This window comes from Taeniopygia guttata, chromosome 3 (genome assembly GCF_048771995.1).
Source record: "Taeniopygia guttata chromosome 3, bTaeGut7.mat, whole genome shotgun sequence".
NCBI lineage: Eukaryota > Metazoa > Chordata > Aves > Passeriformes > Estrildidae > Taeniopygia > Taeniopygia guttata.
Genome location: NC_133027.1, coordinates 30,336,623 through 30,351,471, shown reverse-complemented (window position 1 = coordinate 30,351,471; position 14,849 = coordinate 30,336,623). Strand labels below are relative to the sequence as shown.

Here is a 14,849-nt window from a genome sequence, read left to right as displayed (position 1 = left end):
TAATATAAAGAATAATTACAACTTCAAGTATAACATGACATGTTTTGTCAAATATTGCTAAACCCACTTTCACTATCTGCTCTTTTAACATGAGGAAAAAAAAAATAAAACAAGTAGAGTTAATAAGGGAACTTTAAGTTATGGCATTGCCATTAGGCCACACACTTCCAGCCCCCTTCAAACCTGGGGGATTATCAAGTGGTGACACGAGCAGCTCAGTCAAGCGAGAAGGAGCACCTGCTCCCTGTTGGTATGTACACTATCCAGCTCAAGCATGATTCTAATCCCTTGTCCTCGTCAAAATGAAGATGGTGTCTTGTTTCATATACTTTAATTTCTATAATACCAATAATCTTCTTTCTCTGTCTTTTTATCATATGAATACTTTAGTAAAAGTAAATTTCACAAGTTATTAAGTAGCACCTAAGACATTTTCTATAGTTTGGATTAATTTCCTATATACATAAGAATTACTATAATGGTTCTGTTTAGGCAAAGATTTTATAATTAAAGTTTCTTTTTAAATTATGTACTTTCTTTAGAACACAAAATTATTTTAATTCTTTTTTTTTTTTTTTTTTTTTGGCATTGTGTAACCATCTTGCATGGGAAAGGAGAATGGTATTTAGGGAAGTGATATAATTCTTTATTTTTTTCACACTGGTTACTAACACCACAATACCTATAAGGTTTTGTTGAGGAATACAGTAATAGCATTCTCTTCAGACTTATTCTATTTTCATTCACACATTATCTCAATGACGTGCTAAAATCCTCCCTGTTTTTTTATGTACAGTACAAATTTTTAGAGACAGTTCATTATTAGCTTGCAGTTATCAACCCCTGCTACAAACATGCCCAGAAAACCTTTACAGAAATCACTTTTTGAATGCTTCTCACTCTTGACTCCACACATGATTCCCTACACAAGTACTTCTACCCACTACCACTCTTTAGTGCATTCACTGATCTTGCTGCACATGATGGCATCCTGATAAAAAGCTTTTATTAGCAAGAGCAAAGAAGTGTGAAGGAGCACACGACAGATTTCTATGTGTAGGCACAAAAAGAGGTACATCCACTACTGAAGTGTAGGAGAGAACAGCACAACAGGGACAACTACTGAGATCTTTCTGTACACCCTGCTAGCTTAACCTGGCTGTTGGAAACACAGCACTGGTGCACAGCACTGCAGCCAACACTGCTGATCATGAGGATCCCATGCACTCAGTGTGGCACCACACTAGCTTTCAACTTGTAGGTGATCAATAACTTTGGTATTAATGATGCTACTTCACTAGCTGGCTCATACCACAACCATCTACCTTCTCTCAAGCACTAAATTACTGCAGAATAAAGTACATTTGTTCTTCTCACCTGCTCTTCTATTTGTATAGAGTGGAAATATTTCTTCTGTGCTGGTGACCAGTTGCCTCATTGCTTATTTCTTGACCCATGGTCTCACAGTGATTAGTCTTACTGACCCCACTGCCTTATAAAATTTTGTTCTGTCCTTGCTCATTTTCACTCCATGACATAACACTGCAATTGAGTAAAATGCAGGTAGACCTGGGACACTACATCCAGCCACCCTAGAAGCTGTCTACAGTGACTGAGAAACACAAACACAGCCCTGATATGTGGATATTCTCAGTTCAGGCAAAGAAAGAACAGAGATAATTTCTCCCAGGCTGAGCCTGGGAAACTTAAAGAAAATAATTAAAACAATTATTATTTCTCTTTCTGCTCCTGTTGTTTATAGATATGATTCTCCAGAGTGTGCTATTCATAGTTCACCAAGAGGTTTTCACTTTGAGACCAACGAAGTCTCAGCTTAGCAAGTCGAGTTATTAAAGACATGCTACTTTCTATTAAAGGCCTTCTTTCACCTTTTGAAGACTGGAGTCTTTCTTTCCATCCCTGACTCAACAGTGACACTAATATGCCAAGAAATATCTAACCAATGTATCCTCAAACAAAGTGCTGTCAATAGACAATGTGAGTACGCAGGAATCTGATATCCAATTTATCCATAAGCACCCTTTTACATAAAGAGCTGTGTGAATGCAGGCATGAAAAATGTTAGTTTTAGGTTCCTCAGGAGCAGTAACAATGGGTGAAATTTCCACATCCTCACTAGAGTCAACACATGAACTAAATACCATTTTTAAGACTTATGTTTATAGCACTTTTTTTGGCACAATGTGTATGGACGAAGGTCATTATTTGAACATTTAAAGAAAAACCACTAGCTTTGCCATTAAACTGAGGGGTTTTTTTGTGTAGTTGACATCTGCAGTGTCCCACCCAATGGTAAAAAAAAATAAATTGGTCCTCTAAATTTTGTTTGTAGATAACTCCTCAGATAAAGATTTGCTAATTTCATTGAAATAATGGATAAAAGAATTTGAATTTATAAACTCTGAATTTTATAAAATAAGCAAAAACATTCAGAATGCTAGTGGTGACATGGTATTGAAAAAAACAAACACATTCAGATACCATAGTGGTAACACAAGAAAAACTTCCATTTTGCCTGCACTGTACTTAAAAGCATTACTTCCATTCCAATAAAAACTGAAGTTCTTCCTTTAAACGATGAATTACAGTAATCATTTTACACACAGGGATGTGACACTTTTTACTGAAACCTTGAAAACCTTGCCCACTACCCAACTAAAACTAGGTTATCAACCATATTTACCAAAAAAGAATAGATCTGACAGAATGATGAGAATTTCTTTATTATTAGCATTTACTGCAAAAATATAGGAAGATTTTAGCAAAAGACTCAAAGATTGGATTTTTCTGTAAGTGGAAACTCTATAATTTTGTGTGATTTTTTAAAACCTTTTTTAAAAAAATATTAATTCAGCTGTTTAGAATGAAAAAGATTTTTTGGTCATGCTGAAGTACACTTAAGGTTTATTCACTATCGCAATAAATATTCATGTTACATTTGAGTCAAAGGAAAAAGAACTGTGGTAGTATAGAGCTATAGCATTTCTTCCTTTTTTTTTTTTTTTTTTTTTAATTTTAACAGCAGCCTTAATTCTTAAACAGTTTCAGGTTTGGTATATCAATATTTTATTGGTAAAGGTGTGCTGTACAAAACAAAAACTTTATATACTCCAAAGGTAAGTTACTTCCCTTCCCTCTTGGGAATAGTATATTTTAATGTAGCTCTTCGAGGGTTTTAATTCTTCATGGGTTCTTAGGCAATTTTGAATTACAACATAAATATTTAATAGTAATGACATGCAGGAAAATATTTTCTGTGGTGGAGATAATACACACACATAAATAGTAAAATATACAAAGAAAAAATCCTAAACCTCCAACAACTAAAATGACATACACAATCTGCTTACTGACCTGTAATTAATTATAGTTTTATAGTATCTGCTGCTTTTCTTATCAGACTACAAGGTCACCTGGATTGTCATGAACTATGCACTTAGCTCATGAGCTGCATTGCCACTGCACAGCCACCTGCTTACTGTGCCTGCCCTCACAACAAACAAGACACAGCACAAACACCTGCCCCTCCAGAATAAGCCTCCCAAAAAATATCACTTCTCCACCAGCAGACTCTTCCTTGCAATGCTACAAGCTCACCTAAAACTGCACCCATAACCAACCATCCAAGCACCTTGTGAATATCCACTTCATTTTGCTGCCACCTGCACTGTTCTCACAGTAACTTAATATATGGCACAGGTATTTGCCCCTGGAAGCAACACTTCCCTCCATGAGTCAGCACAGCCCCTGCAGGTAGGTACCTGCAAGGTTTGCAAGCTCTCCAGAGCCCTCCTCAGCTCCACTATCACTTGTTTAATGAATCCTGCCACATGCCAGTGCCTTTCACACTGCCCTGAAAACAAATTAAGAAATACAGCACGCATCCACTTATCTGAGCCAAAGCTTCCAATTCTCCTGTCCTCCCAAACACAGGACTCTCTCTTGCAAAAGCTGCAAGCCTATCCGAACTCCTGCTGCCCCAGCCACCCCACTCATAACTTGTGAGTGCTGTCACAACACTGTCACAGCAAACTGAAGCCCAGAAAACTTATCAGCCACTTTGTAACAAAGCTATTCCACCACATCAGAACTCGTCTAACTGAGCACATGTCTCAAATGCTCTGGATACATCTTACAAGCACCACCATACATTATTTGTCCCATATAATTGGTCCCCCATACAAATTAAGTCTTAGCAGGGGAAAAATCCAGTCTGGGTAAGGCTCTCACAGCCCTTTCATCAACAGATCTCTCAAGGCTATGAGCCTACAAGAAGTCCTTCCATTTACCTTGACCTCACATCTGGTTCACGAACACTGTTGATACCAGGAGTTCCCATCACCCCGACTGGCCTCACAGCACCTGGAAGTTCATTCCTCCCAGGCTGAGCTCCCCCTGCTCAAATCAGTCTCTTCTCACAAGGCTACAAACAAAGAGTCTGAATTTCAATCTCGTCTTTCTTGGCACGAATACGCTTGTTATCACAGTAAATGGAAACATAGGAAACGTATCTGTTGTTTCAGGACATGAATGTGGCCACCCCTGCCTGCTTAGGTCTCTGAGTCCCTTGTACCAAGGCTGAGGAACGAGCGAGGCTCTCAGACATTTCCAGCCCTGAGCTGCCCGCGCACCCAGCGGACACCCGGCACCGCAGCCCACGCTCCGGACAGGGGCCCGGGCAGGCAGACAAACCCCTTTGTACCCAAACTTACAGCCTTAAACTGACACGGGGGAGATTCAGATTAGATATGGGGAACAATTTCACTGTTAGGGTGGTAAGGCATTGGAATAGGCTGTCCAGGGAGGTGGTGGAGTCCCCATCCCTGGGGATGCAACAAGACGTGTCCGGATCTGGTGCTGGGTGATCGCTTCCGTGGTTTAGGGGTTAGAGCGGCAAGTGCCGGGTGGACGGTCCGAATCGGCCACTTTAAGAGGGCTCTCCCCACTTGATGATTCCATGACTGCATGCATGCAGCACTTCGAGCAAAGTAGAGACTAAGATACGCAGTAGCACCTTGCAGATGAGGGTCTCCCACTCCCCGTGCCACCAAATCCAGTCTTGGGAACGAGCTGCGCAAGGCACCGCCTAACCCCGCACCCCTCCCGGCCCACGGCTGCCGGGCACCGGGCAGGCGTCCCGAAGTGAGGCTTCCCACCAGGCCGCGATGCTGCCCGAAGTTTGGCACTATCGCGGTTAAGGAGCACCGAGGTGCGGAGCGCCCGCACACCTTCCCCGCACAGCCCCGCGGGAGCGGCCCCGGCCCGCCGGCACCGCCCGAACACCTGCCCGGCGCTGCAAGCCGCGCAGGGAGATGGTTTAGCTACTTTTACAGCAAGAACCAAAATAAAAAGGATTGAAAGTGCTTGATACTTCTTAGCGCACTTTTTGCCTTTCCTCAAACACCCTTCCTCCCCTCCCGCTGTCCCTCAGTCCAGACCGAGAGCTGCCCTGTCTCAGCCTCCCGGCCCCAGGAGTGGAGGACCAGGCAAACCCTTCTCGGGAGCAAGAGGAGCGGACAGCTCTTCATGGCCCCGATTCCCCCTTCCTGCCCCCGATGACTGCGCTCTGCCACGGGCCGGGGCCGGGGACCGCCGGCTCCCGTCCCTTCTGCCGCGGGCACTGCCGCTCTCCGCCGGCAGCGCAGGCGCCGCTCGGGCTGCGGCGGGGGCGGTTGCCGCGGTGACGCGAGCCCGCCCCGCTTTAAGCGCCGCCTCGCCGGGGCGGCCGCGCTCCCGCTGACGGAAGCCAAGATGGCGGCGGCGGCGTCCGACCTGCTGACGGGCTGGTGCCTCTTCGGCCTGGCGCTGCTGGTGAGAGACGGCTCTCCCGCCCTGCGGTGCCCCCTCACACATCCCCTCCCCTCCCCGGAGCCGGCTGCTACTCCTTTTCGGCCGCTCGCTGTTCCAGTGCTGGGCGTCCCGGCCGGGCTCCTCGCCCGTGCCCCTGAGTCTGCCCCGCCGCGAGTGCTGCCCTGCGGCTCCCGCGGGAGCCTCGGCGGTGGTGCCGCAGGGCAGAGCCCGGAGCGGGGAGCGGGGGCTGCCTTGTCCTTCTGCCCGGCGAGCCGCGCTGTTTGTGTTTCCGCGTGGTCCGGTGTTGCTCGAGCAGCTCTTAAGGAAGAGTGACTTTTGTGTGGTCGGTGCTGAGTGTTCAGGTGAAAGGTGTGCTATACCAGTCGTACGTATAGGGTCCAAGGTCAGTGCCTACTTGCTAACACTGCTATACACAACTCCTAAGTATGTTTCCCCGTGTATTTCAGGCCATTTTAATTTTCTGCTGGATTTATGTGCGCAAGTATCAGAGTCGGCGGGAAAGTGAAGTGATTTCTACCATAACAGCGATTTTTGCCTTGGCCGTTGCTCTTATCACATCAGCACTCCTGCCAGTGGACATATTTTTGGTCTCATACATGAAAAACCAAAATGGTACATTTAAGGTATGGACTTTAAACAATGTTAATTGCCTCCTCAGAGCAAGCACTTGTGTTGCAAAAGGATGCTCCTGGGTTGTGAAAGTGTATGAAACCAGTGCTAAAACCTGTTTTAGTGCCATGAGTTTTCTCAAAGCTGGGTACAAGTACTGTGCATAAAGCAGTCATATCTGGTATTTGAACTGGATTTCAGTTTTGGCTTTTATGCTTTCTCAGATGTTCTACTCTTTTCCAAGTGCTTGTTCCTTCTCTTGTGCATAAGAGTGAATGTACTGTCCTGAAGATATAAACAAATGGCTTAAGTGTTGCTTTTTAGTTCATTATGATGGGGCATTGTAGAATAAAATTTGTTGCCTTTTGTTCAAAAATAGACTCTACTGCCCCTTTGTAATTTAGGATTATTCTAATTGTCTTTTTTGTCAGCAAGAAAAATTAGTACTGGAACATTTAAAGATTTACTGTGGTAATCTACCTGCAATGTAAAGCCTGAATTAACAAGCGTTTTGAAAGCTGCAAAAACCCTTGGCAGAGGGGAATGCAGTAGTATATCTCTATTTGGCTGATAAAGCCTTAGCTGAATTACTGCATTTATAAACTGTAGGGGGTTGCTATGCAAAATGAGTTCCTAATTAGATGAGTATTTGCTGTCATCTGCTCTTAAGTATTTCTGGAAGAGATCTTCCCAATGCTTAAAATATTACTTGAATTTTCAAGAAGAATTCTTGAAGGTATTGGCTCTGTGTCTTTGTGGGGACATTGTGTGTAACAGGAAGTCAAACTGGAGCATGTAGCTAATTTGAGTAGCAACTTACTTGGGTTTGGAGGCTAACTGGATCTCTTGTAAAAGTTATGATCCTGAAACAAATGATGGAGTGGGAGAAGGGTGAATGCCTGCACACCAGATTGTATTCCTTTCCAGTCTTACTTCCAAAGGAAGATATAGGTCTTGCCAGATCTGTGTAATGCTTCAAAACTAGCTTGCAGCTAGTGCAGTGCTTTTTGGTTGGTGCTTATATAAATGCAAGTTATGAGAAACCTTTAGAATTGAGCTGTGATGTGTTTTTTGTCATCTTTATTGCTCAGGGTTAATAAATTAAGCTGTTGCTCAGTGTTATTATGAGAAGTTTGTGTTTTCAGGTCTTGCTTGTTTTGAATTAAAGTCATTATGGAAGATGGAAGAGATCTTTCGTATGTCAGGGTTCTAGCAATTCAATGAAAATAGTAGTCTTAAATACATTGAGCCTAAGTATCTAGAGAAATAACCATGATGCAGTGGGGTCCAGCTGAAAAATGCACATCTGGTGGGGACTAAGCAGAATTCACTGTTGCAAAGGACATCTTTTTGCTAATGTATACTTTGCCTGATTAGAAACAAACCTGCGAGAACAGCTCATCAAAGGTGGTTATGCAGTCACTACAAATTTAGTCAAGGAAATACAATTACTAGAAGAAAAACTACTTATAATGCTGTTTTTCATTAACTGATTTCCTTGTTAATGGACACATACTGTGATATGGGGAGGTGGGTAGATGCTATTTAAAAATTGTACTGAGAGCAAACCTTCATGCTTGTGGTAAAGACTTTTTGTCAAGTACCTTTTTGCCTATGCTTTTGAGGCTTCTTTGTCCTGCTTAGATCCTAATGTTTGTAGATACTTCTCATGGCTTGTTGAAATACAGTTGCTCCATATTGCCTTAAAGAAGCATTCTTCTGTGTCTTTTAAGTCTCAGCTGAATTGAGTTTCTAGCTTTGCAGAAATAACATGAGATCAACTGACACTAATGCATTTGATACAAACATAGGTGTTGAAATTATGGTATAGAAATATTAATTTGGCCTTCTAAGTTGGGTGAATTTGAAATCAGTCTGCACCTACAAACATATAGGTAAACACAGCTTTATTGATTCAGTAATTTCAGTTCAGGGCTAATGCTGAGGTAGGAGGCTGACATCTTAAAATGAGACACAAGGTGTCCTGCATAGGACTGGGAGTGGTGGTCCTGATGGATCCTGATCCTGATGGTCCCTTTCAATTCAGTATTTTGTATCATTCTGTGGTCTTCATAAGTTGTTAAAGCTTTTAAACTGCCCTTGGTAACATGTCCTTCTTTCCTGCCATTGCTTCACAAGTAGGATAGACTGAATTGTGTTTAGAATATTTCCTGAAGATTACTGGACCGTTCCTTCAAACCCAACACTTCCAAGATCCTATAAATGATGCTGGGGTCTGAAGGACTGTGACTGGCAAGAAACCTTTGTGTCTTTGGATGGGCAGAGTAAGTTAAATCTTTAATCTTAGTGACTTTTTGAGGGAGATCCAGGTAGCAGATGTGGATGCTATTCTCTGTAGATAAATTAGTAGTTAATAAAAAAACTCCAACTGGCTGATTTCAGAGCTGATGCCAAACGAGTAGTGGCACTTCCCAGATTCTAAGTAAAAATTTTTTTCTTCTACTCCCAACTGTAATTCCTGGTATCAGTGTTAAAAGTTATGAGAAACAAGGGTGCTCAACTTGAAAGAGGTACTATATGTGAACTTTCAGTTCCTTTTTAATGTATCTGACCCTGCTGTCAACTTGTGTATATAGCTGAGGGTATACAAGATGAATAAGCTTGTAGCAAACCTGGAGAATCATGTTACACTAACAGCAGAGGTTAAATTGAAGGCTTTGATGGTTCAAAGTTCTCATTGTGAATTGTGTGTGTGTTCTGTGACAAGGGAAGATGGTATGTCCTGGCTACGAAGATTGACTAAACTGTAATCCCCAAGCAGAGTATCTTTTTCTGAAGGTTGGGAATATTATGCTGCTTTCTGGAGGAATTCACTTTAAAGTGTTGTGTAGCCCTTTTCCATCATGTATTCTGAAGTGCCTTCCTTGACAAGGGCTGTATGCTATGTCTTGGTCAGCCTTTGTTACCTTGAGGCTTTGTTCGTTTCGACAGGACTGTTAAGATACTGTTCATACATCTTTCAATTACTACAAATTATTGTTTATGGTAGAAGAGGCTTGTAGCATTTAGCACATAATGGTGTATCTCACCATATTTTAAAAGTTATCAAATATTATCTTAAAGTTTTTATACTCAGTGAATTGAGCAGGTTTGGTATTGGCAAGTTTTGCATAGTAGGATTCACTGTAATACCTTTTCTGGAGGGTGGGATTATTTTGATTCCTAGTACTGTTAAGTGGGAAAGGAGGATTTTGGTTTAATGATAATAAAAACTTGAGTATTACCTTGCAAGTGAAGTCCTAATAATGTTCAACAGAACCACTTCAGCTTGAAGGTTTTGACTGTGAGCGATGTCAGTGCTTTAGTTTATTTCAAAGGACTTTGAATGATTCCAGTTGCATCTGATCTGTTTGATCTGAAAACTTACAACTAACACATAGGAAAAGAAAACCTTGCCATAGCTTAAAACCGTAATATTGCTGGAACCCAAGTTTTCTGAGTTTGACCTACAAGTCCCATAAATAAAAGCATAGCTGATGCAGTCTTGCAGCAGGAAGACTGCTTGAAACAAGGGTGCTCACATCATTGTACTGTCTTTTTTTTCCTACTGTTTTAGCAGAAGGCAGAGAAGGTGATGAAACCTTTCATTTTCTTTTTGAAATGTATGAATTCTTGCTACTATATGAAGTTTAAAGCCAGCTGCATTTCTTTCAGTCTGGTTAAGACTGAATGTGTCACAACCCCTGGGTGTCTGCATGAGCTGTTAAAAGCCAGATGTCCTCTTAATGGTTCAAATAGTAGCATCTGCTTAATGGGAGGTACTTTTTGCAGACCATTTAAAGTTTTTTGCATCTTAGGAAGGTAAGAGGGGAACAACTCATTATGTAGATGCTTAGAATACAAAACTACTAGAAATGTCCAGGGTTTTTACTTTCAGAAAGGTGCTAATGGAGAAGTTATTATTGACTGAGACCATGCCTTCTTCCTGAGTAAGAATTACTACTTATGAAGCAATAATACTTGGCCAAAACATTGTTGCTAGGCAGATGGGGCTGAGATGTGCATGTTTCTGGATGCTATTTTCCATCTGGTAGTCAAAATCCTGGTGCTGTCCCATTTTGGAGGTAACAGGCTGGAAGATCTGAGATCTGGATATGAAATTTCTTCATAACATAACTATGACTCCAGTCTTTCATACAGCATCTTCCTTTTGTTGCCTAAGCTTTGGGAGAGGCTAAGCAGAAGAATGAGTGCTTCATCTACATTTGATGAAACATCACAAATACTGAGACCTGTAATGTTGCATAACTTTAAGCTTTCTTAAGGGACATTTGCAGATAATGGGAGCTAGCTTCCCTGGGTACTCATGAAAGTCTTACAGCAGTGACAGTAAAAATGTCAAATTTAATGAGGACAAAAGAATGAAATTCATGCCTGTTCCTCACCAAAAACTGTGGAAAGTCAGATTAACTTACAATGGTTTTATGTGGGGAAGTTTTCTGTATAGTTTGAATAGTACTGTTCTGTTAAAATATGTTAACATGAGTCACTAACTGGACAGAGTTGCTGGGAGAAGAAAGACACTGCTCAATGGTTAATGTAGGAGCAAGTGCTCATTGTAACTGATTTTCCATGAATTTGGTTATAAAATTAATCTTCTAAGGGAGCTTTGCTTTGGATTTAGCATTTAGGTGAGCTTTAAGTGTCTTAAGCTGCTTTTTATATCTTTACTTACATAGCAATGTTTTACTAGCATTTGTACATTTTACATGTTTTATTAATGTGACCTAGGTTACAAAATGCTTAAGCATAATAGTTTAATCTGGATCATCATACTCATAGCATGTATCATTGCAATTTGTGGTTTCCCTTGTCTCTCAGTTCAGTGCATTGGTACAGGTATTTTAAAGGTGATATATGTTTGCTAAACTGCATGGAACAAAATGAAGAACAGCACAACAGTGCAGAATGCCCGATTTCTGCAGGTCCTAAGAGAATTTATGGTCCCATTTTCACACCTTAAACTGTTTGTTGAAGGCAGTATGAGTTTTCACCTCCCTAATCTATTGTGCTTCTAAGCCATTTGCTGTATATACTGTAAGCTTGGGTTGTAATGAATGGAAAAGAAAAAGACTAGATCTAGGATGCTGTCCAAATGAGTTCTCAGCTGAGTCCTGATGTGCTAGTTGAGTAAATTCTTATACCTAGCAGTTTAGTATGTTGCCAGAGATGCTAAGACTGTCAGAGCTCTGATACTAATTAGGTAGCAGTGCTTGCTTTTGACGAGGCAGTGCTGCTCTCACTAGCCTTTGAAACAGCTCAGATGAAGTGGTTACTGCCTTTGAGTTGCTGATGGTGTGTGCATATGGATAATTTCCCAGTTAGAATTTTGCTTTTTAGTTTGTTTAAATGTGGGACTTCAGCAGCTGACTGAAAGCTGACATAATTATTATGATATACCATTGAATTTGCTTGTATTACAAATCCTTCTTATGCAGAGTAATGCAAAGTTTATATTCTGAGGCAGATGTAAGTAATGGTGAAATGTACACATTTGCAATTTGAGTTTGTTTAGTGTAATGTAGCAGCTCACTATTTTAATATGGTGTAGTGTATGTTTCCTAGTATAATACTCTGGTCCTGTATGCACCTTAATTTGAAAAGCAAAATAAAAAGCAATTGCAATGTTTAAAGTTCTACATCTGTATTGGGTTAAAAGTGCTCTTCTGTAGCTGAAGGAGAAGCAGTTCTTGGGCAGCTAAGCCGTGTTGTATTTCTGTTACTAGCTACCTCTTCTGTACAGTGGCTGTGCCTCTTAAACTCTGGGTCTCACTGCTGCTTTTCTTGCTTGTTCTGGGTTTTTGTGCATTTTAAATGTCTCCATTGCTCATAGGAGAGATCTTTTCTGGTAGCTACTTGGAATCAAGCAATGCACAGTCCAGTTCAGTCTTGGTTTTCCCTTAGGCTTGATTAAAGAAAGCATTTTCTTAATATTTAACATGAGGTGACTTAAATGTATCTGTTCCTTACTTATTGTTATCCAATTATTTTGTGGTGTATTTTAATCCAAATGTCTAGAAATTTTTTTCAAAATGCTGTTGGGTGTGAAGTCTGGCAGTCGTCACAGACTGAACTTATTCTGTACCTGGCAGATACTTCAGGTATTGCTTCTGCCCCTTCTGCTAAAATATTTTTCATTTTTATTTTTTGCTCATGAGATGTCAAAATGGATGTGTATTGTTCTGCTCAAATTCCGGCTGGATGATAATCTAATTTAGTTCATACAGTGAATTTTAAAATCTTAATGTAAACTGACCTACTGGAAGTCTTAATATAGTAAGAGAAAGGAAACTGGTGCTGATTTTCTGAGGTAGTAGAAAATGTGTTCTTGATATGTCATCAAGCCCATATGCCGGATTACTTTATGCAGTTCTGAGAGAACTGATAAACCAAATGACAAAGTGTCTTTATGTTGTATGGGAGCAATGTTTAAGTAGTGTGCTTTTTTGCATTTTCATATCTCCCTGTTAGTGTGTGCGTCTTTACAACTAAAAGGGATTGATCTTATCAGTTTGAAGAAACAAAGCCTGGATACAGAAAGGAAAAAGGCTTTGACAGTACTGGATTTTTTTTTCACCAATTCAGTTATGTTAGTGTGTTCTTCAGCTTTTAAAGAATTCTGCTTGTGGGTAACTACTTTCTTGCTCTTGACCACATATAGATTGGATCCCACAAAACTAGAACAATTCTGAAATATGTTTAATCTATACTGGCAGCGTTGGACCATTGTATTCAGTCCCTGAGTTTGTCTGCTAACGACTGTCATAAAATAATTAGCTTCCTTAAACCAGTAGCTCCTCTCTTGGAGGAGAGGGAATGGGCACAAGAACTTGATTTCATCTGTCTGGCTGACTGCAGTTTCCAGCATAGTTAAGAGTTGCAGTTTGACTTTCATTGCTTCTGGTCTCTGGACCATTCCCCAGGACTGAGTAGTGCAGTTACTTTTGCTTTTGTTCAAATAAGGAATATAAGTGCTCTTGGAATTTGACTTGTAAAATTAGATATTTCCAAGTTGAATATTCATGTAATTCAAGTCTTCGTCAAACAAAAAAGTGGAGTCTTGTACTTCTGAAATAGGAGATGATAGCTTAAACTGATGTAATAACTAATAAAAATAAAAGTTAATGAATTATATATAACTGAGCATAATAAAAAGTTTTCTTATGCCTAAGTATTGTTGCATCTGTATGTGCAAATTTTAAACAACGCTATTCTTTGATGGAAGTATTGTGTCATTGTGTAGTTTTTCCAACTGTGTGGCCATGGCACAAGAAAGCTGTTAAAACAAGGCCACAAAAACCATCAGATCTGGAACACCTCTCCTGTGAACAGTCTGAAAGAGCTGGGGTTGTTGTGCATGGAGAAGAGAAGGTACTGTGGAGATGTTGCAGCCTTTCAATATAGTAACAGCTTATAAGAAAGATGTAGAAACAATTTTGACCAGGGCCTGTAGATGCAGAAGAAGATGTAACAGCTTTAAACTGAGAGTGTAGATTTAGCTATAAAGAAGAAGTTTATTGTGACATTGATGGATCTCTGGAACAGGATTCCTAGAGGAGTTGTGGATGCCTATCACCAGGAGCATTCCAAGGTCAGGTTGAATGGAGCTTTGAGCAACCTGGCATTCCTGCCTGTGTCAGGATGGATGGACTAGGTGGTCCCTTGAAGATCCCTTTCAACCCAGACCATTCTATGATTATCTTCAGAGACTCTTATAAAGATACTGTGGGAATTAGCAGAACCTATGTGGAAACTGCCAAAACTACTTAATGTTCCTTTGGGTCTAAAACCTTTTGTGAAACTGTTCTCTGCTTATTCCTGTTTGCCCAGTGGTTTTCATAGTTGGTAGCAGTCTAGCATGGAATTCTTTAGAAGTAGCATTTTTAATGCTACTTTATTTGTGTCCTTGAGTAGTTGATTCTCATGTAGTCTTTTATTACATTTGATAATAATGCTTCTGTCCTTTTTTGCTAGGTCTGGGCTGATGCTAATGTTTCAAGACAAATAGAAGACACTGTCCTTTATGGGTATTACAGTAAGTATTTTAGCTTTTTTTTTTTTTTTTTTTCAAATAATAGGACCTTTAAGTAAAATAATGAAGTTTTTAGAGGTCAGATTGGGTTATCCCTTTTTGGTTAAACATGAGTCTTAGTGCTCTTAAGAGAATATTTTTTCTCTTAAAGAGTCCCCTAGTAATGCAAACATACTGAAGGCAGTTCCTGAAAAGGCTAATGGTTTCTGTTGTATAAACTGTGGTTCACATGTTTCCTGTGTGTGTATTTAGTGGTCCATTAAGGAAAAACACATGGTTTTGCTGTAACTTTTGTGGCACCTAACATATGCAGCAGTGTGAAACTTGTATATGTATGTATATTATACCATGTATA

The 14,849-nt window shown here is 40.5% G+C and overlaps 1 protein-coding gene across 2 annotated transcripts in view; it reads left to right on the top strand.

The window, feature by feature from the left end:
* Nucleotides 1–5,689: 5,689 nt before the first annotated feature.
* Nucleotides 5,690–14,849, top strand: part of LMBRD1 (LMBR1 domain containing 1) — a 65,502-nt gene continuing 56,342 nt past the window's right edge. For both annotated transcript variants that reach the window (XM_030267384.4, XM_030267383.4), the window contains exons 1-3: nt 5,690–5,832; nt 6,279–6,455; nt 14,437–14,497. In XM_030267384.4, coding sequence (XP_030123244.1) covers nt 5,773–5,832; nt 6,279–6,455; nt 14,437–14,497 — 298 coding nt within the window. In that variant the 5' untranslated portion in view covers nt 5,690–5,772. The remainder of the gene's footprint in view (nt 5,833–6,278; nt 6,456–14,436; nt 14,498–14,849) is intronic.